Below are 19,918 nucleotides of genomic sequence, written 5' to 3'. Positions count from 1 at the left end.
CCAATGATCAGTGCTTTAATTAATTTAGTTGCTGTCCAGCAGTTCTGAATTTGCAATGCACCCATCCAAGTTTTTCTGTGCAATAGTCTTATGATTTGAACATTTGAACGTTTTGGTGTGTGTACTAGGCTATTTGATTTAATTTATCTATGTTATAGCACTTTGGTTTCACTAATAAATATGTTGAAATGGAACCAAATGATCTTTACCAGTCTTCGGTCCTTTTTTAAATAGGATAGATAGTCGAATGTGATAGTCTGCCTATATCCAGCTTCGAGAGGGATTTCAAGAAAGATAGAGACTGACTGTGATTTCTCTCTTCTCAGAGAACATTATTCAACACTGGGACATCTAGAGAGACTGATAAGAGAGGAAACCCCCAGCTAAATCTGTATAATAAGCCCCAACCCTTAGGGACCTAAAGGACAGCAGGTTAATTTTCTTTCTCCCCTGGCAATGAACGATCATGCTGAACACACAGTTAAGGCTCAATCTCAGTTGCTTAAAAATATGTTATCTCCTTGTCTCCTCGCATTAATTTGCACTGATTTGAAAAGACATGGTCAATGCTAATCAATAGAGTGGATTTTATCTGGTCAGTAGAGGCAAGGACAGATTTTCAGACAGTGGAGAAAGAGCCAGGATGTTCAAGTGATGCTCCAAAGGTTTTGTATAATTTCAGATAGAAGATTTGAAAGTAGTGCTCACGAGCCAAAATGGGTCCCTGAATTTGTTGTTCTTTTGTTGTTGTTGTTCGACAAGAGTGAGGACGGGCACTGCACTGATGTTGGGCTATTAGGTCTGGCTCGCAGTTGGTGTTCCAATTCATCCCCAAGGTGTTTGATGGGGTTGAGGTCAGGGCTCTGCGCAGGCCAGTCAAGTTCTTCCACACCGATCTCGAGAAACCATTTCAGTATGGACCTCGCTTTGTGCATGGGGGCATTGTCATGCTGAAACAGGAAAGGGCTTTCCCAAAACTGTTACCACAAAGTTGGAAGCACAGTATTGTCTAGAATGTCATTGTATTCTGTACCACACCTCCGAACCATGAAAAACAGCCTCAGACAATTATTCCTCCACCAAATTTTACAGTTGGCACTATGCATTCGGGCAGGCAGTGTTCTCCTGGCATCTGCCAAACCCCGATCGGTCCGTGAGATTGCAAGATGGTGAAGCGTGATTCATCACTCCAGAGAACGCGTTTCCACTGCTCCAGAGCCAATGGTGGCGAGCTATACACCACTCCAGCTGATGCTTGGCATTGCGCATGGTTATCTTAGGCTTGTGTGCAGCTGCTCGGCCATGGAAACCCATTTCATGAAGCTCCCAACGAACAGTTCTTGTGCTGACTCGGTAGGGAGTGTTGCAACCGAGGACAGACAATTTTCATTAGCTAAGCTCAGCGGTCCCGTTCTGTGAGCTTGTGTGGCCTACCACTTCGCAGCTGAGCCGTTGTTGCTCGTAGACATTTCCACTTCACATTAACAGAGCTTACAGTTCACAGGGGCAGCTTTAGCAGTACAGAAATTTGACGAACTGACTTGTAGGAAAGGTGGCATCTTATGACTGTGCCACGTTGAAAGTCACTGAGCTCTTCAGTAAGGCCATTCTACTGCCGATGTTTGTCTATGGAGATTGCATAGCTGTGTGCTTGATTTTATTCACCTGTCAGCAACGGGTGTGGCTGAAATAGCTGAATACACCAATTTGAAGAGGTGTCCACATACAATATATATAAAAAATTCAAATTCGTACAATATGCCATGAATTTGTAAGTGATCCCGGACTGCATCTTTAACCGATTAGGCCAGCTAGCTAGGGGGTATTCAGTATATCTTCTTGGATGTAGTCTTCTTGGGGTGACATGTGTGAACTGATTCTATATTCTATTGTATATATTATTCTATAGTATCTTACTTCGTATATCTTTTTGGTTGTAGTCCTCTAGGGGTAACATGTGTGAACTGATTCTATTGTATATATTATTCTATAGTATCTTACTCAGTATATCTTCTTGGTTGTAGTCATCCTCTAGGGGCAGCATGTGTGTGAACTGATCGTCCTCCTCCACTAGGTCCAGCCCCTCGGGAACGATAGGGTGGTCCTTAAACCCGTCCTTCCTAATGGCGAACATCACCTCGATCATGTACTGCACACGCTTGTCTATCTCCGACTCGTGAAGGATGTTACGCAGCCGCTCGAAGATGGCTGACAACAGAGACAATATTTGAATCATAGAATTATATTTCTGTGGTTTGAATTTAATACCAATAAAAACGCAACATTAGAGCACCAAAAACAAGATCACTAGAGAAATGAATAAAGAAATCACTCGATTTTTCTGAATGAGCAGTGAGACTGCTAAAAGGATTCTGTAGCTGTGATTGAACTGATGCTTCTATCACCCAAGCCTGTTCAAACTAAGAGCGAAGCGGAAGTGTTGTGTATTCCTATGTACCATTGATGCCTCTAGGGGAGACTTCAGTGAGTTTGAGGCCACACTCCTTAAGGAAGCTGATGGACACCTCCACGCTGTCATCTGTAGGTCTCTCCAGGAGCAGAGTCAACATCTCCAGACACAGCACCTCATGGGCCTGGGTGGGGAACAAGGGAAATAGGGTTACAACACTAAGTGCCTGTGCGCGTGTGTGTGATCTAGCATAGAAAAGAGGACTTACCACATTCTGATTGACCAGGTGGGCAACGAACTTTGATGCCGTGAGACATTGTGCCTGAAAAACAAGGATACAAAATCATTTGGAGTTCAGTTGGTAGAGCATGGTGCTTGTAAGCCCAGTGTAGTGGGTTTGATTCCCCAGACTACTCATACATCAAACATATGCACACATGACAAAGTACCTTTGGACAAAAGCGTCTGCTAAATGGCAAATATTATAATTATTATACATTTAAACAACTACAAAGAGTGACTTAGATACATTACAACTCCTTATTCTCCACAATATGTATCAACATTTAAGTTGTTTTAGTTCAAACATCTAGTGCATAACCAGCTAGTCACCTTGTCGTTCCTCCGGTAGCCCTTGCGGAAGTTAAGGATGAGTCTCTTGAGGATGAGCTCTCCTATCTGAGGAAACTTGGAGTTGATGATGGCTACCACAGCAGCATAGACGTGAGTGAAGGTGGCCGAGGCACTCTGGGCCTGCAGGGTGGACCTGGCCAGGAGACCTCTGGAGAGCAGACACACAGACATTAGTGATCGTCACTTTTATGAAGTTAATCTATATCTCAAAGCACACTAGGAAACTTGAAATGTTTCCGACTGCAACATCTTGGACAGGTCCCTCTTGTAGAAGACATTTCATCTCAATCAGAATAGCCTACATAAATAAATATTAAATAAATCCATTAAAAACCTTGGTCCATTACCTGCCCCTGACAATGTTCTCCTGCAGCAGTTCCTGGATGATCATGGCGATGTTGGATACGTTCACCTTGTTTATCAGACCATTGATGGACTTCTTCAGAGCCTCCCAGCTCATACGCTGATAAGCCAGACTAGAAAGAGGTGGGGATAAGTAAGCTTTTTGAAACAATTGGCAAGACCTACTGTATTTTTTGTGTATCTGAACAAACTGGTGTGATGGGTATCCTTTGATTAGAAAAAATAATTGTAATACATGTTCACTCACAACTCTGCCCTTTTTAAAAATTGTGTTTCTCCACCAAACTGACTTGTTGCGGATAGAAATCAGTGCGTGACGACATAGTTCACACAAAATGTACTTTTTCGCTTATGTTTTCACGCACCGAATAAAAATCTAAAGTTCAATGTGTTTCCATCGCATTTTCAACTCTACTGATTTTGTCACAAAAATAAACATTTATTGGAAAGCAGCATCAAGCTCACCGTTCATCATGACTTATTTAATCTGTAGCCTAATAAACTGAATGGTTTCCCGAGTCGTAGTGGGAGGACCACATACCATATCGAAGTAAACTTTGAGCCACGATGATATGATAGTTATTATATAAATATTTACGCTTAAAGGCGTTTACACTGCCATTTCTCGTCTAATTAATTTTAGACGCAAAAAGATCCCACCTTCTCAAACAAATAAATGATCTATCGGCATTTATGAAATTGTTCCCGAAACGTCCTTTTTCCATCACAGCTGTCATGATTTTAAAAAAATGTATACAGTATGACTTTACTTGGATGGAAACTGTGGATGGAAATGTGGTTAGTAACTGGAAACGTTCCCTGAAATAACTAAAACTCCTCCTGCATCCTGAGATCAGCTGGTCTGGGATATAGCGATGATGGTGCTGCTTCATTCAAGGCCCCTAGAGTGGGGCACTGTGTGTGGTGTGCGTACGTGTACTCAGTGTGCGCGTGTGTGGTGTGCGTACGTGTACTCAGTGTGTGTGTGGTGTGCGTAAGTGTACTCAGTGTGTGGTGTGCGTAAGTGTCCTCAGTGTGTGTGTGGTGTGCGTAAGTGTACTCAGTGTGTGCGTGTGTGGTGTGCGTAAGTGTACTCAGTGTGTGTGTGTGGTGTGCGTAAGTCTACTCAGTGTGTGTGTGGTGTGCGTAAGTCTACTCAGTGTGTGTGTGGTGTGCGTAAGTGTACTCAGTGTGTGTGTGTGTGGTGTGCGTAAGTGTACTCAGTGTGTGTGTGGTGTGCGTAAGTGTACTAAGTGAGTGCGTAAGTGTACTCAGTGGGTGTGTGTGTGGTGTGCGTAAGTGTACTCAGTGAGTGCGTAAGTGTACTCAGTGGGTGTGTGTGTGGTGTGCGTAAGTGTACTCAGTGTGTGCGTGTGTGGTGTGCGTAAGTCTACTCAGTGTGTGTGTGGTGTGCGTAAGTCTACTCAGTGTGTGTGTGGTGTGCGTAAGTCTACTCAGTGTGTGTGTGGTGTGCGTAAGTGTACTCAGTGTGTGTGTGTGTGGTGTGCGTAAGTGTACTCAGTGTGTGTGTGGTGTGCGTAAGTGTACTAAGTGAGTGCGTAAGTGTACTCAGTGGGTGTGTGTGTGGTGTGCGTAAGTGTACTCAGTGTGTGCGTGTGTGGTGTGCGTAAGTGTACTCAGTGAGTGCGTAAGTGTACTCAGTGGGTGTGTGTGTGGTGTGCGTAAGTGTACTCAGTGTGTGCGTGTGTGGTGTGCGTAAGTGTACTCAGTGTGTGCGTGTGTGGTGTGCGTAAGTGTACTCAGTGAGTGCGTAAGTGTACTCAGTGGGTGTGTGTGTGGTGTGCGTAAGTGTACTCAGTGTGTGTGTGGTGTGCGTAAGTGTACTCAGTGTGTGCATGTGTGGTGTGCGTAAGTGTACTCAGTGAGTGCGTAAGTGTACTCAGTGTGTGCGTAAGTGTACTCAGTGTGCGTAAGTGTACTCAGTGTGCGTAAGTGTACTCAGTGTGCGTAAGTGTACTCCGTGTGCGTGTAAGTGTACTCAGTGTGCGTGTAAGTGTACTCAGTGAGCGCGTAAGTGTACTCAGTGAGCGCGTAAGTGTACTCAGTGAGCGCGTAAGTGTACTCAGTGAGCGCGTAAGTGTACTCAGTGAGCGCGTAAGTGTACTCAGTGAGCGCGTAAGTGTACTCAGTGAGCGCGTAAGTGTACTCAGTGAGCGCGTAAGTGTACTCAGTGAGCGCGTAAGTGTACTCAGTGAGCGCGTAAGTGTACTCAGTGAGCGCGTAAGTGTACTCAGTGAGCGCGTAAGTGTACTCAGTGAGCGCGTAAGTGTACTCAGTGAGCGCGTAAGTGTACTCAGTGTGTGTGTGTGTGGTGTGCGTAAGTGTACTCAGTGAGTGCGTAAGTGTACTCAGTGAGCGCGTAAGTGTACTCAGTGAGCGCGTAAGTGTACTCAGTGAGCGCGTAAGTGTACTCAGTGAGCGCGTAAGTGTACTCAGTGAGCGCGTAAGTGTACTCAGTGAGCGCGTAAGTGTACTCAGTGAACGCGTAAGTGTACTCAGTGAGCACGTAAGTGTACTCAGTGAGCACGTAAGTGTACTCAGTGAGCACGTAAGTGTACTCAGTGAGCACGTAAGTGTACTCAGTGAGCACGTAAGTGTACTCAGTGTGCGTAAGTGTACTCAGTGTGCGTAAGTGTACTCAGTGTGCGTAAGTGTACTCAGTGTGCGTAAGTGTACTCAGTGTGCGTAAGTGTACTCAGTGTGTGTGTGTAAGTGTACTCAGTGTGTGTGTGGTGTGCGTAAGTGTACTCAGTGAGTGCGTAAGTGTACTCAGTGAGTGCGTAAGTGTACTCAGTGAGTGCGTAAGTGTACTCAGTGAGTGCGTAAGTGTACTCAGTGAGTGCGTAAGTGTACTCAGTGAGTGCGTAAGTGTACTCAGTGAGTGCGTAAGTGTACTCAGTGAGTGCGTAAGTGTACTCAGTGAGTGCGTAAGTGTACTCAGTGAGTGCGTAAGTGTACTCAGTGAGTGCGTAAGTGTACTCAGTGAGTGTGTGTGGTGTGCGTAAGTGTACTCAGTGTGTGTGTGGTGTGCGTAAGTGTACTCAGTGTGTGTGTGTGTGGCGTTGCGTGTGTGTGTGTAAGTGTATTCAGTGTGTGTCTGACTCAGCTCTGGGAGGACGGGACAGTCCTCCCATCTATCCTTCCAATCCCCTTCATTGCCCTCCTCTGTCCCAGATGATCTTAGTGAACCAATCTCTACTTCATTATCCATGTCACCTCCTTGGCTGTGTCCCAAACGTCACCCTATTCTCTTTATGTTGCACTTCTTTTGACCGGGGACTGTAGGGCTCTGATCAAAAGAAGTGCACAACATAGGGAGCCATTTGGGACGCACCGCCTCGTCTCTGGGCGCTCGGCCTTGTCTCGGGGCGCTCGGCCTCAAGGGGCCAAGATGCTTTTCCAGGAGATGAGATTAGAGGTAGGTGACTGTGTGAAAACACCTTGAGTGACTCTGTCCGAAATAGAATCCTTTTCCTTATATAGTCCCCTGCAGGGATTCCCTATATAGCAATAGGTAGGGAGTCATTTCAGACGCAGGCAGATATCCACACCTCTCTCAGAGTCAGCTGCTAATTTTAGAGCCTGGCTCTGACACCTAGCTCCCGCCAGACCAAAAATAAACATCTATTGTGTCGTCATCCATTGATTTACTTGACAGCTCGGAACAAACAATATGACATTTGAGCCTGGTAGCATTTCATCATTTTATTGAAATAGTCATATTTCATTCTTTCAAATAAATATGGCCAAGTTTCACTCTCGTTTCAAGTTCTTGTGTCAACTACACCATCCCATCATGAAGTAGGCTATAAAGTATTTCCAGTCTAGCAGACATCAGCTGAACTCACCTGCTCTTGTCAGTGATCTGAGCCTGCATCATACGTAGCTTGGCTGGGGGGATATAGGCTCCACCAGTTCGGGTCAGGATAGGGTCCAGTTCATCCTTCTTCTTCTTCACTGGTGGTTCCTCTGCAGCAGGGTCCTTCTGGGCTGGGGAGGGCGATCGGCCTCTCCTCCTGAACTCAGCCTCTCTGTCCCGACTTGACCGGCGCTCATAGCGGTCGTAATATCTGTCTCGATCATCATCCCTTGACCTGTGGGTGATGCAAAGGCATCTCAATACATCAATACTGCAGTGATCTTTTTAAGAATGAAGCTAGGGCAAGTCTGAATGTGGTCTACTCTAAATTAGTTATAAACACAATATAGATGAATCACATTTGATTTAGAAAGCCTTTTTTACATGAACAGTTGTCATAAAGTGATTTACAGTAACCCGGTCTAGACCCCAAAGAACAAGCAGAAGTGGCAAGGAAACGCTATCCCAGAAGAAAGAAACCTCAAGTGGAACCAGACTGTGCCATGTTGTTTCCGTACCTGCTGTAACCTCCTCTACCATAGCGCCGATCCCTCTCCTGACTTCTGGAACGGGACCTGGAGCGGGACCTACGGCGATCATCATCCCTGGATGGACCAATGAGAAACAAACTTAGGGTTGCAAAATTCCTGATTTGTTTCCCAGTTTGAGGATTACCAGAATCAGGAGGGAATAAGCAGGGGGTGAATCTTCCAACTGGGATTTTTGAAAAATCCATGGAACTTTTGAATTGGGAAAGTTGAACATTTGGAAGGCCTGAAGAGTGAAGGATGACATAGCGTTTTCTGCAGCTCTATGGAGTTAGTCACTCACCGGTCATCTGGGGTGGGGCTCCTGCCTTTGTTTACACTCTGGTCATCTGGACCATGCTGGAACATAAAACACAACATGTCAGAATCCCCTATCTGGTCAGTGTCTGCCAACACATTCCAACACTGCATACTTTGGTATCTGTATAACCCTAACAGTGCAAATATCAGCTAAGAGGGCCGGCTTCCCAGACACAAATTAAGCCTAGTATTGGACTAGTCACTCACCACGATCTGTGCCACACTGCTCTTCATCCTGCGGGCCACTCCCTCATCACTGTCTTCATCACTGCTCTCATTGTCAGAGCCACTAGACTCCTCCTCCTGGCTGACACTGGCATTGGAAGGGACCCTACTGCCCCTGGTGGCTTTGGAGCTGGCTACTCCGGGACTGCCTAGAACGGGGGCCTCCGATCCAGGGCTGGCCTCTCCGTGGCCTTCGTCTCTGGGACCGGCTGCAGGACTATCTGCCCCCTCTGGTGCTTCTACTGAAGACAAAACACAGTTAGGTTAAAAAGTGTCTTTTCAGTTCCACATGACATTGTATGATTATGAGTCTCAGTCTATTTGTCTGAAATTAAATTGGTATTCCTTGGAGACAAACTCATAGGTCTTAGCTTCATCACGCTTGCCTATTGTTGAAAATAGTGAGCGTGCTGTTAATGAAAGTGGGTTATGGACATGTGTCTTGAGTCTTAAAATATAGACCATCTACATTCAGACCACAAGCAATCAGCAAGAATGAAATGGTGCGAGTGTGAACTTTAAAAATGTCAATTGACATTCAGTTAATGCTCTATATGAGGGACCTGACTGTGCTGAAGGCTTAAGAGCAAGAATAATTTATGAAGTGCACTGTAGCAGCCTGCTGAGATGGATGCCTTATTGGACCAGTGACTCGTCCTCAGTTCACGTATTTCTGACTGTAAGCAGATTGCTGAGTAGACCGTGGCAATATTAACTTATCATGCAGCTGTTACAGTTAACCTGTTCAAGAAACAATAGTGCAGAAATTAAATAGTAAGACAATTAAATAATTTACATTTCAATACTGCGAACATTACTTCAAGTTCTGTCTCATGCGTATAGTAGGGGTGGAAATGCACTTTGGTGATGAAATTTCACATTTTACCAAGACAAATATGATTACTCTTGTTCTGAATTGTTCAGTGGGTCTTTCTCTAATATATCATTAACATTGATTATATCCAAAAAGTCAGATTTCTTAACATAATACATCCGATAATAAGTCCCAAGCTCGGTTGACATAGCGGCGCAGGTTACTCGTAACAAGTTGAGGATTTTACATTGTGTGATCGTCGTCATTTTGGTCTCAAAGTTGTTTTGTCTCAAAAAGCAAAATAAGCATGACAAGATCTGATCAAATAAAAAGCTTGGCATTAGTTTGTGCTCCGTTGACATTTCACAGACATACACTTGTTTTTATGAGAGATCTAAAAGAACAGAAATGTTGTATTAATATGAGAAGCCTATACAAAAAATATGAAAATACTACGTCTCAAAATCAAAATCCATCTTTATTTTTTATTTATTCAACTAGGCAAGTCCATTAAGTACAAATTCTTATTTACAATGACGGCCTACCCCGGACGACGCTGGACCAATTGCGCGCCGCCCTATGGGACTACCAATCATAGCCGGTTGTGATAGAGCCTGGAATCGAACCAGGGTCTGTAGAGACACGTCTAGCACTACGATGCAGTGCCTTAGACCACTGCGCCACTCAGGAGCCCATCTGACCTCTACATATATATATTTTTTTATTTCCTGTGGATTTGAGAAGATGACGAGTTCAACAGGAAAGTGAGCCTGTCAGGTAGTCAGTAGCCTTAATTCTTGCACAGAATGCAGCCTAGCTGACAATGTCATTTTCCAGCCTCCATTGATTTAGTCACCCTAATTCTGGCCATCCTACAGGGGTAAAAACTCCAATCACTTTTGAACGGATTATGATAGAGACATGAGGTTTGAAACTTTTGATCGAGTATTATCGACATAATTAACATATTATTTTACCCATTGGTCAAAAGATACATTTTGATTGGACACACTACCTATAGTGAAACAATTAGCCTACAAAGTAGCTTGAGGGAAACACTGCGAAGCATCCATTAAATCCATACAGGAGCTGCAATCCCAAAGCAGTGAGGTGTGCCTTTCAGGCAACCGCAATCAGTGCTAAAACTGAGTCAAAAGGTCTCTGACAGCAATATCCACTTCTAGATGATAACAGCACCGCCTCACCACCGATATGATGATCACTGATATGATGCATTGTTGAAAATTGGCTTTCGCAACTTCTGATTTGTGTAATACCAATTCAAATGTTCTTATGTTGATACTGAGAAATAAACAGTAAACAACATTCACTGACACTATTTGCAACCAAGACAGTGAGAACATCCGGTCTACATAGTGCAATAACAACAACAGCATCATAATTCCCTCCCTAGACTGCTGTGGGGGAAATGCAACAGCTCTAAGGTTCTGCCCCAAATGGCACCCTCTTCCCTATTTGGCACACCACTTTTGACCAGAGCCTTATGTAACCTGTTCATAAGTAATGCACTACATATGGAATAGGGTGCGATTTGGCACACAGTCTAACTCAAGGCAGCCAGAGTAAGACCCTGGGTGTTACAGGGGATCTACTTAAAGGACTATCAGCAGCAGGCAGCACATTCTGCGCTCTGGCACTTTTCAAATACCCTTGGGTGTATGTCGGGAGGCTTGTGTTGCCCTCTCCGTCTGTCTCCCTTTTTCTCTGCCTCCTATTCCCATTCCCTCACTCTCCATCTCTATCCTCTTGCGCTCTATCCTCTTTCTCTCCGTCTTTCTTCCTCTCTTTCGGAGCGGAGGAAGGATTTGCAACAGCTCAGCAGAAGGGATGATTGAAAGCATTATCTGGACAATAACACAGACTCAGAGAGCTGCTAGGCTGGAACTGTCCGTCTGTCAGTGATGAGGATGAGAAACCAGGTAAACAACGGAAGGGAGATAGTGGTAATGGAGGTTATTGGGACAAATCCAAGTTCCAACAAGGCTTGGGGAAAATATATGATTTTGTCTATACATACAGTACCAGTCAAAAGTTTGGACACACCTACTCATTCAAGAGTTTCTCTTAATTTTTTACTATTTTCTACATTGTAGAATAACAGTGAAGATATCAAAACTATTAAATAACACATATGGAATCATGTAGTAATAAAAAACTTTAACAAATCAAAATATATTTTATATTCTTCAAAGTAGCCACACTTTGCCTTGATGACAGTTTTGCACTCGGCATTCTCTCAACCAGCTTCATGAGGTAGTCACTTGGAATGCATTTCAAATAACAGGTGTGCCTTGTTAAAAGTTTATTTGTACAATTTCTTTCCTTCTTACTGTTTGAGCCAATCAGTTGTGTTGTGACAAGGTAGGGGTGGTATACAGAAGATATTTGGTAAAATACCAAGTCCATATTACGGCAAGAACAAATCAAATAAGCAAATAGAAACGACAGTCCATACTTACTTTAAGACATGAAGGTCAGTCAATGCATAACATTTCAAGAACTTTTAAAGTTTCTTCAAGTGCAGTCGCAAAAACCATCAAGCGCTATGAAACTGTCTCTGATGAGGACCGCCACAGGAAAGGAAGACCCAGAGTTACCTCTGCTGCAGAGGACAAGGCCATAAGAGTTACAAGCCTCAGAAATTGCAGCCCAAATAAATGCTTCACAGAGTTCAAGAAACAGACATCTCAACATCAACTGTTCAGAGCAGACTGCGTGAATCAGGCCTTCATGGTTGAATTGCTGCAAAGAAACCACTACTAAAGGACACAAATAACAAGAAGAGACTTGCTTGGGCCAAGAAACACAAGCATTAGACCAGTAGAAATCCGTCCTTTGTTCTGATGAATCCAAATGTGAGATTTTTGATACTAACCCACCGTGGCTTTGTGAGACGCAGAGTAGGTTAACGGATGAACTCTGCATGTGTTTTTTATTTTACCTTTATTTAACTAGGCAAGTCAGTTAAGAACAAATTCTTATTTTCAATGACGGCCTAGGAACAGTGGGTTAACTGCCTGTTCAGGAGCAGAATGACAGATTTGCACCTTGTCAGCTCGGGGATTTCAACTTGCAACCTTCCGGTTACTAGTCCAACCACTAGGCTACAATGCCGCCCCAACCACTGTGTGGTTCCCACCGTGAAGCATGGAGGTGGTGGTGTGATGGTGCTTTGCTGGTAACACTGATTTATTTAGAATTCAAGGCACACTTAACCAGCATGGCTACGACAGCATTCTGCAGCAATACGCCATCCCATGGGGTTTGCGCTTAATGGGACTATCATTTGCTTTTCAACAGGACAATAAGACCCAACACACCTCCAGGCTCTGTAAGGGCTATTTGACCATGAAGGAGAGTGATGGAGTGCTGCATCAGATGACCTGGCCTCCACAATCACCCGACCTCAACCCAATTGAGATGGTTTGGGATGAGCTGAACCACAGAGTGAAGGAAAAGCAGCCAACAAGTGCTCAGCTTATGTGAGAACTCCTTCAAGACTGTTGGAAAAGCATTCCAGGTGAAGCTGGTTGAAAGAATGCCAAGAGTATTCAAAGCTGTCATCAAGGCAAAGGGTGGTTACTTTGAAGAATATAAAATACATGTTGATTTGTTTAACACTTTTTTTTGGTTACTACATAATTACTTTGAAATGTCCTTGTTTTTGAAAGAAAAGCACCTTTTTTGTCCATTAAAATAACATCAAATTGATCAGAAATACAGTGTAGACATTGTTAATGTTGAAAATGACTATTGTAGATGGAAACGGCAGAATTTTAATGGAGTATCTACATAGACGTACAGAGGCCCATTATCAGCAATCATCACTCCTGTGTTCCAATGGCACGTTGTGTTAGCTAATCCAAGTTTATCATTTAAGAAGGCTAATTGAGCATTAGAAAACCTTTTTTGCAATTATGTTAGCACAGCTGAAAACTGTTGTTCTGATTAAAGAAGCAATCAAACTGGTCTTCTTTATACTAGTTGAGTATCTGGAGCATCAGGATTTGTGGGTTCGATTACAGGCTCAAAATGGTCAGAAACAAAGGACTTTCTTCTGAAACTTGTTCTGAGAATTTAAGGCGATTCCATGATTGAAATTACCAAGAAACTGAAGATCTCATACAACATTGTGTACTACTCCCTTCACAGAACAGCACAAACGGTCTCTAACCAGAATAGAAAGAGGAGTGGGAGGACCCGGTGCACAACTGAGCAAGAGGACAAGTACATTAGAGTGTCTAGTTTGAGAACCAGATGCCTCAAGTCTTCACAAGTGACCCCAAACTTTTTAATGGTAGTGTACATTTTAGAATAAATGTAACTTTCTAAACATCTAGGTCCATTACAGGTGTGAATCTAGCAGGGCAAATTATCTTCAGCAGGCAAAGCCTTTTTCTGAGGAAATAGTCATTTCCACTCACCATTGCTCTTCTGCTGTGCCACATTGTTCTCTCTCCCTCCTTCCTCGGACAGGCTCCTGCTGCCACTCCTACTCCTGCTCCTCCGGGGCTGATCCATGCCACTGGTCCTGGGAGGCTGGAGGAGGAACAAAGGACAAATCAAATCAAATGTATTTATATAGCCCTTCGTATATCAGCTGATATCTCAAAGTGCTGTACAGAAACCCAGCCTAAACCCCCAAACAGCAAGCAATGCAGGTGTCGAAGCACGGTGGCTAGGAAAAACATAACTGGTTTAGCCTACTTGGAAGGATGGCTATCTGAACTGAAGCTTGATGTTATGGTGTATGAAAGCAAAGGGCATGGAAACAAATAATGCAAGCTGTTCCGTGAACAACAAACACCTCCTAGGGCAGAGACATGAAATACACAGGAGCAGGCAACAATATGATTACTGAGATCATGTCATAGGCCACTGGGCACTGGCTACCACTGTTGGAAGGAAACTGAAATCAGAGGCTGAAGTTGAGAGGTTCTATAAAACACAAGCACAGGTTATAACAAACCTGAAGGAAGCCAAATTATGCTGCAGTTGTTAGTTATGAGGTCATGGGTGCTGGATACAGTAGGGAGGTTAAGAAAATGGTAGTTCTAAAAGCCACAACCCGAGGCTACACTTAGCTGCTGTATGCCTTCCTCTGCAGAAATTAAATGCTTCATGAAATTACACGTTTTGTTTATTCTCCAAGATTCCAGGACAAACTTTGAGCTAAGGTTAAACATCTTCAGCAAGCTGCTGGGAATCTGACTATGAACGTTTTACATGGATGAGACGCCAGTCAGCAGATAGGCTGTATTTACTGCTGCTCTTTAATTATTTGTTAATCTTCTCTTTTTTTTGTGTATTTTCTTACAACTGCATTGTTGGTTAAGGGCTTGTAAGTAAGCATTTCACTGTAAAGTCTACACCTGCGTAGTCGGCGCATGTGACAAATACAATTTGATTTGAGGTAGACACTGCCATGTTTCTCTGCCAATGTGTACAGAATACACATTTGCGAGCGCCACATTGTCTATCAACACTGACCACGTTTAGCAAGATATTGACTAAATAGATATTGTTAGCTAGCCTGTTGCAATCCAGCGTCCCAAATTTCTGTTATCATATTTGATGTGGCGTAGCTAGCTAACTTGGTCAGCTAACGTTGATACGTGACTTTAGCTATCCAAATAGCTGATGCTAGCGATTTTATTTGATCCGACATTCACACATCAAAGTTCGTTTGCCAGTGAAGTTAACTAGCTAGTACCTAGATACATCGAAACGGCAGTGAACACTTCGTTTCTACTCTATAGCGTTAGCTGCAAAGGCGCTCTCCTACATGTGCCGCTTTCTTCCATGTGAGAAGTGCAGCAAGCTAGCTAACTTTACTAGCCTGTCTAGCCGGCAGTAGAAAGGGCCCGCTGTAAGTAGCATTTCAAATATGTTTTAAACTTAGAACTAACTTAATAACTAATACCATTGTATTCCTTTATGGGATTTTTTTGTTCGAGTTATTATATATGGGTACAAACTTCTTAGCTACCTCTTCTCTAGAATTAGGGCTTAGCTCCACTGCTACATCGTTGTCGATTGTCTCTGTAGCCATTTTCTCCCTTATCCTCTTCCGCAAGTATTGCTACGGATACCAGTAAGACCCAAAAAGAGCGGACATACACGTAGACGCTAAATCACAGAGACTCACTGGTGTGGTGCTATTTGGAAGACAACAAATCAAACAGTAAAGTATTTTGCGGTATGTACATCGCATACTACAATGTAACGCGTGCCCTGCATGATTAGCTTAGATATGACGATTCTTGAAGATACTAAACGTTATTACTGGATCTTAATTGGATACATTCTGCAGGTGACAGAGTAGAAACCATAGTTTCTGTCCATGTTTCCCAGGGCAGCCTAATTAGTAGTGATGTAAAATGTATAAACCATAGAGATAGAAATAGGACTCATATGTATATCTGTGCCATTATAGCGTCTGCGACCGCATGGTCAATGCCATTGAGGCTACAACCCATAGGAATCCCCACTTAGTTGACTACTTTGACTAATTTAAAATGGCAAAAGCGTGGCGGAAGCCCTCAATGGCTCATGCTTAAATTATTTTATTTTTTACTTTAGTTTATTTAGAAAATATTTTCTTAACCCTATTTTCTTAAAACTGGTTAAGGGTTTGAAAGTAAGCATTTTACGGTATGGTCTACACCTGTTGTATTCAGGGCATGTGTGAAATAAAATGTTATTTGATCGGATAAATGGTATTTTGGCCACTAGAGGCTTATTTCATTCTCTATGGTATTAACATAAAACCACCCCCTTATTCTTCTTTAGATTAAAACAAAGTTTTGTACATGAAAGTGTGTATGTGTACAGGCTGTGCTGTGTTGCTGCTGCGAAGGTCATTTTTTTCAGAGCCATTTGAGAAACATGCTGTCTTGCAAATTGTTTGGGGATGTGTGGTCAAACGGTTAGTGCTATCAGAGATCATTGAGACGTCCCTACCTTCAGCCCTAAACTTAACCCCTACTCTAGCCCAATAATGGACTAAAAGAGCCTAACGTTACTCCTTATATTCCAAGGACCTTACATGTTCTGTTTAGAGGTAAATTGGCTCTAGCAGCCAAAACAGCCAAGTACAGCCAATCTAAACGTAAGTCGATTTTCAATTGCGGTATGGTTTTAGAAACGTAAAGCCCTCTACTTTCATATCACATCAAAATATTTTCACAAATGCTAAATATACACTTAGACTGTTTTAAAAAGTTTTAACAAAGTTGCAGCCGACAGTATTTTTCAGTGACAACACGTTTGTGGCGTCAGTCTTCCCTTACACAGAGGTGTTTGAATACGCAGATACAGTGTCTTGGAACCAAGGCAATGATATGATGGTATGAGCCCAATGCTACATTGAGTAAAAAAAGGGGGGACCAACTCCATATTAATGCCAATGATTTTGGAATGAGATGTTCAATGAGCAGGTGTAGTGTATATCATTTTTTAAAATTTAACATTTATTTAGCTAGGCAAGCCAGTTATGAACAAATTCTTATTTACAATGACAGCCTACCCCGGCCAAACCCTAACCCCGGCGCTGGGCTAGTTGTGCACCGCCCTATAGGACTCCCAATCACAGCCGGTTGTGATATAGCCTGGAATCAAACCAGGGTTTGTAGTGATGCCTATAACACTGAGATGTAGTGCCTTATACTGCTGAGACCACTCGGGAGCCTCATCAATGAGCTACTATACCCTACCCTCCTCTTGTCCTTTTTACCGTCTGTCTGCTTGCAAACCTTTGACCAGGACCCATAAGTAGTGCAAGTACAGTAGTCCCTATATAGGGCCATAAGTAACTCTATAGTATAAGGCATTTGTTTTTAGCAGGCCCCTAGTATGTTAAGTGGGGAATAAGGGGGAAATAAGTTGAAGAAAGGGGGAGAAGAAAAATTAGAACACATTTTGGAAAAAAATTGTGAAAATAAGAAAAAGGGAAAAATGTAGGGTTCTTCATTATACAAGTGTTTATTAATTATACTTTTTTATGATAAGCTGAAAAACAATGCAAATGTTGTTGTTTTTTATCTGTGGGGAAGAGCGGCCTCGGACACTCGGCCAGAAATACAATTTCTAAACAACCACTATGGTCTCCAAAAGTGTTACTTTTCACATTGGTGACTTTAAGATCACTTGAGGAAATGGAACAATTATGGTAGCATAATCATAACATATAGAAGTGTTGTTCTAAATGATCAGTTATCTATTTCTTGTGGACTGCATATTACCCAATATAATTATATTGACATACACTGAGAGCCACATATTTTCAAAAGTAATTCAAAGAATTGGTTGAAATATAGAAACATGTTTGTTAATGACAGACGTGAAATGTTACACGCACACATACAGCTTCTAGGGTCCCACGGTAATGAGTGGGTATGGCAACTGACTGATTCTGAGTGAATGACACAACAGGATCCAAACATATGACAACATCCATGCAAACAGAGGAAAAAATTCCATCTGAAAGTTCTAGGGCTCGATTAAATCAGATGAGCTTTGGCCGACACCTGCATAGAGGTTGTTATGGCAGTGGAGCTGCGTTAAGAGCTGTGAAATACACAAGCGGCTCCTTGTGCTACCTTATCGCCCTACACTGCCATTGGGTGCAATGAAACCAAGCAACTTTATAAATGACAAATCCCATGCAGCCGCGTTAGAAGTTCAAACACTTGAATGCATGATGTTCTATTGTAGGCAATAGGCCCTACTCCCGATTAGACAGTGGTGTAAAGTACTTAAATAAAAATAGTTGAATGTACTACTTAAGTAGAAAGTAAAAAAGTACATTTAGGTATCTGTACTTTACTATTTATATTTTTTGACTACTTTTACTTCACTTACATTCCAATTCCCTCACTTATCAAGAGAACATCCCTACTGGTCATCCTTACTGCCTCTGATCTGGTGGACTGACTGAACACAAATGCTTTGTTTCTAAATAATGTCTGCGTGTTGTAGTGTGCCCCTGGCTAACTGTAAATAAAAAAATAACAAGAAAATTGTGCCATCTGGTTTTCTTATTATAAGCCATTTCAAATGATTTATACTTTTACTTTTGATACTTAAGTATATTTTTGCAATTAAATTGACAAAATGTAATACACAGTAATACACAATGCACTACACTTTACTAAGCCTGTCCAAAATTCTAGTCATTGAGCTGTAAGCATGAAGCATTGATGATACAACACTGCCATCTTCTGGTCAAAGGGAAACGCTGACATTATCTCTGTGCCATAAATCAAGACTAAACGTCCTCAGTCATTTGAAATTTCATAGCTGTCAGGTTCATTCTACATTACTTAGTGGTGACATCATGTGTCGGATTTGATCTTATTCAGACAAACATACTGTGTGTTTAAAGTCTGAATCTGATGGCTTCATTACAGTGTATTTAATAATCTACTTCTGTGTCAATATTTACCATGATGATACACAGTGGAGAAAAGGAAAAATCAATGTTCTGTGACTGGGAGTAATGAAGAGACCAGCAGCCAATGGATAACATACTAGTATCGATCATAAAAGAGACTCATCTATAGTGTACTACTGTCGATCGAGGTATGCTCAGCAAATTATCTAGCATGTCTCTATCTTTACTTTATTAATCTAAAGCAAATGTGTCAAACTCAATCCATGGAGGGCCGAGTGTCTGCGGGTTCTCGCTCCACCCTTGTACTTGATTGATGAATTAAGGTCACTTATAAGTAAGGAACTGCCTTCACCTTGTTGTCTGGGTCTTAACTGAAAGGAAAAAACGAAAACCCGCAGACACTCGGCCCTTTGTGGAATGAGTTTGACACCCCTAGTCTAAAGGAAAGATAATTTCCTGATGCAAATATAGTGACTAACAAGACATTTGCATGTGAAGTGTTCTGTCGACCGGTAGGCTTCAGTGAGGCATGCAGTGCACTTGAGGGTAAATACCCAAATAAACCTCTGGCTCATGATCATGTGGGGATCAGGCTATATATAGACGCACACACACACACACACACACACACACACACACACTCACACAACCCCAAACCCCTAAAACTAACCACGAATCCTAACCTTAATTCTAACCTTAACCCTAATTGTAACCATAAACCTAAACCTAACCCCTAAGCCTAAAATAGCAATATTCATTGTAGGGAACGGCAAAATGTCCCTACTTGTTCAATTGTCCTTGTTCTTTATCCTTCTGAAGACTTCTGGTCCCCATAAGTATAGTTAAACATGTCCACACACACACACACACACACACACACACACACACACACACACACACACACACACACACACAAACAAAAGCACCAGCAGGACAGTTCCTCCTTGGTCTCTGGTTGAGGGGACAGAGGCTGAAAGGTCATGGAACTAATGAATAACACCGTTCCAGCCAATTGATTTAGCTGAGTGTGTATGGGAGCATTAGAGGACCTGGCTAGTAATCATACTATGTTCAAGCACTGTGTCTCTGTCTATCCGTCCATCCTTCCTTGCTCTTACTCTCATATGTTCATACAGTATGTCTCCCAGAATGCCAAAAGTGTAGTGCTGAACATTTGATTCGTTTTGTTGAACATTTGAATATGAAGAGTGAAGGTAAAACTGTGTTTTTTTATCTCTTCATATCTTCATATTTCCCACCCCATGATAGAACAAGAGACATGATAGGGCTATTCAGCATGGTCTCTATTGCCTGTTCAGATCTCCTCGTG

At 42.5% G+C, this 19,918-nt stretch overlaps 1 protein-coding gene across 2 annotated transcripts in view; it reads right to left on the bottom strand.

Annotated features, from left to right (window-relative positions):
- The window catches only part of LOC110501765 (CWC22 spliceosome associated protein), a 50,225-nt gene extending 34,937 nt beyond the window's left edge, over nt 1-15,288 (bottom strand). Inside the window, exons 1-11 of one of the 2 annotated variants that reach the window (XM_021579540.3) lie at nt 15,184-15,288; nt 13,619-13,733; nt 8,342-8,601; nt 8,118-8,173; nt 7,805-7,891; nt 7,276-7,521; nt 3,391-3,519; nt 3,023-3,191; nt 2,679-2,732; nt 2,459-2,594; nt 2,002-2,208 (exon numbers count right to left, since the gene is read on the bottom strand). In XM_021579540.3, coding sequence (XP_021435215.2) covers nt 2,002-2,208; nt 2,459-2,594; nt 2,679-2,732; nt 3,023-3,191; nt 3,391-3,519; nt 7,276-7,521; nt 7,805-7,891; nt 8,118-8,173; nt 8,342-8,601; nt 13,619-13,733; nt 15,184-15,246 — 1,522 coding nt within the window. In that variant the 5' untranslated portion in view covers nt 15,247-15,288. The remainder of the gene's footprint in view (nt 1-2,001; nt 2,209-2,458; nt 2,595-2,678; nt 2,733-3,022; nt 3,192-3,390; nt 3,520-7,275; nt 7,522-7,804; nt 7,892-8,117; nt 8,174-8,341; nt 8,602-13,618; nt 13,734-15,183) is intronic. The other variant, XM_021579541.3, reaches the window with a different exon arrangement.
- Nucleotides 15,289-19,918: the final 4,630 nt, after the last annotated feature.

This window comes from Oncorhynchus mykiss, chromosome 22, assembly GCF_057628025.1.
Source record: "Oncorhynchus mykiss isolate SJ-2025 chromosome 22, ASM5762802v1, whole genome shotgun sequence".
NCBI classification, from domain to species: Eukaryota; Metazoa; Chordata; class Actinopteri; order Salmoniformes; family Salmonidae; genus Oncorhynchus; species Oncorhynchus mykiss.
This window is presented reverse-complemented; position numbering and strand designations above follow the sequence as displayed.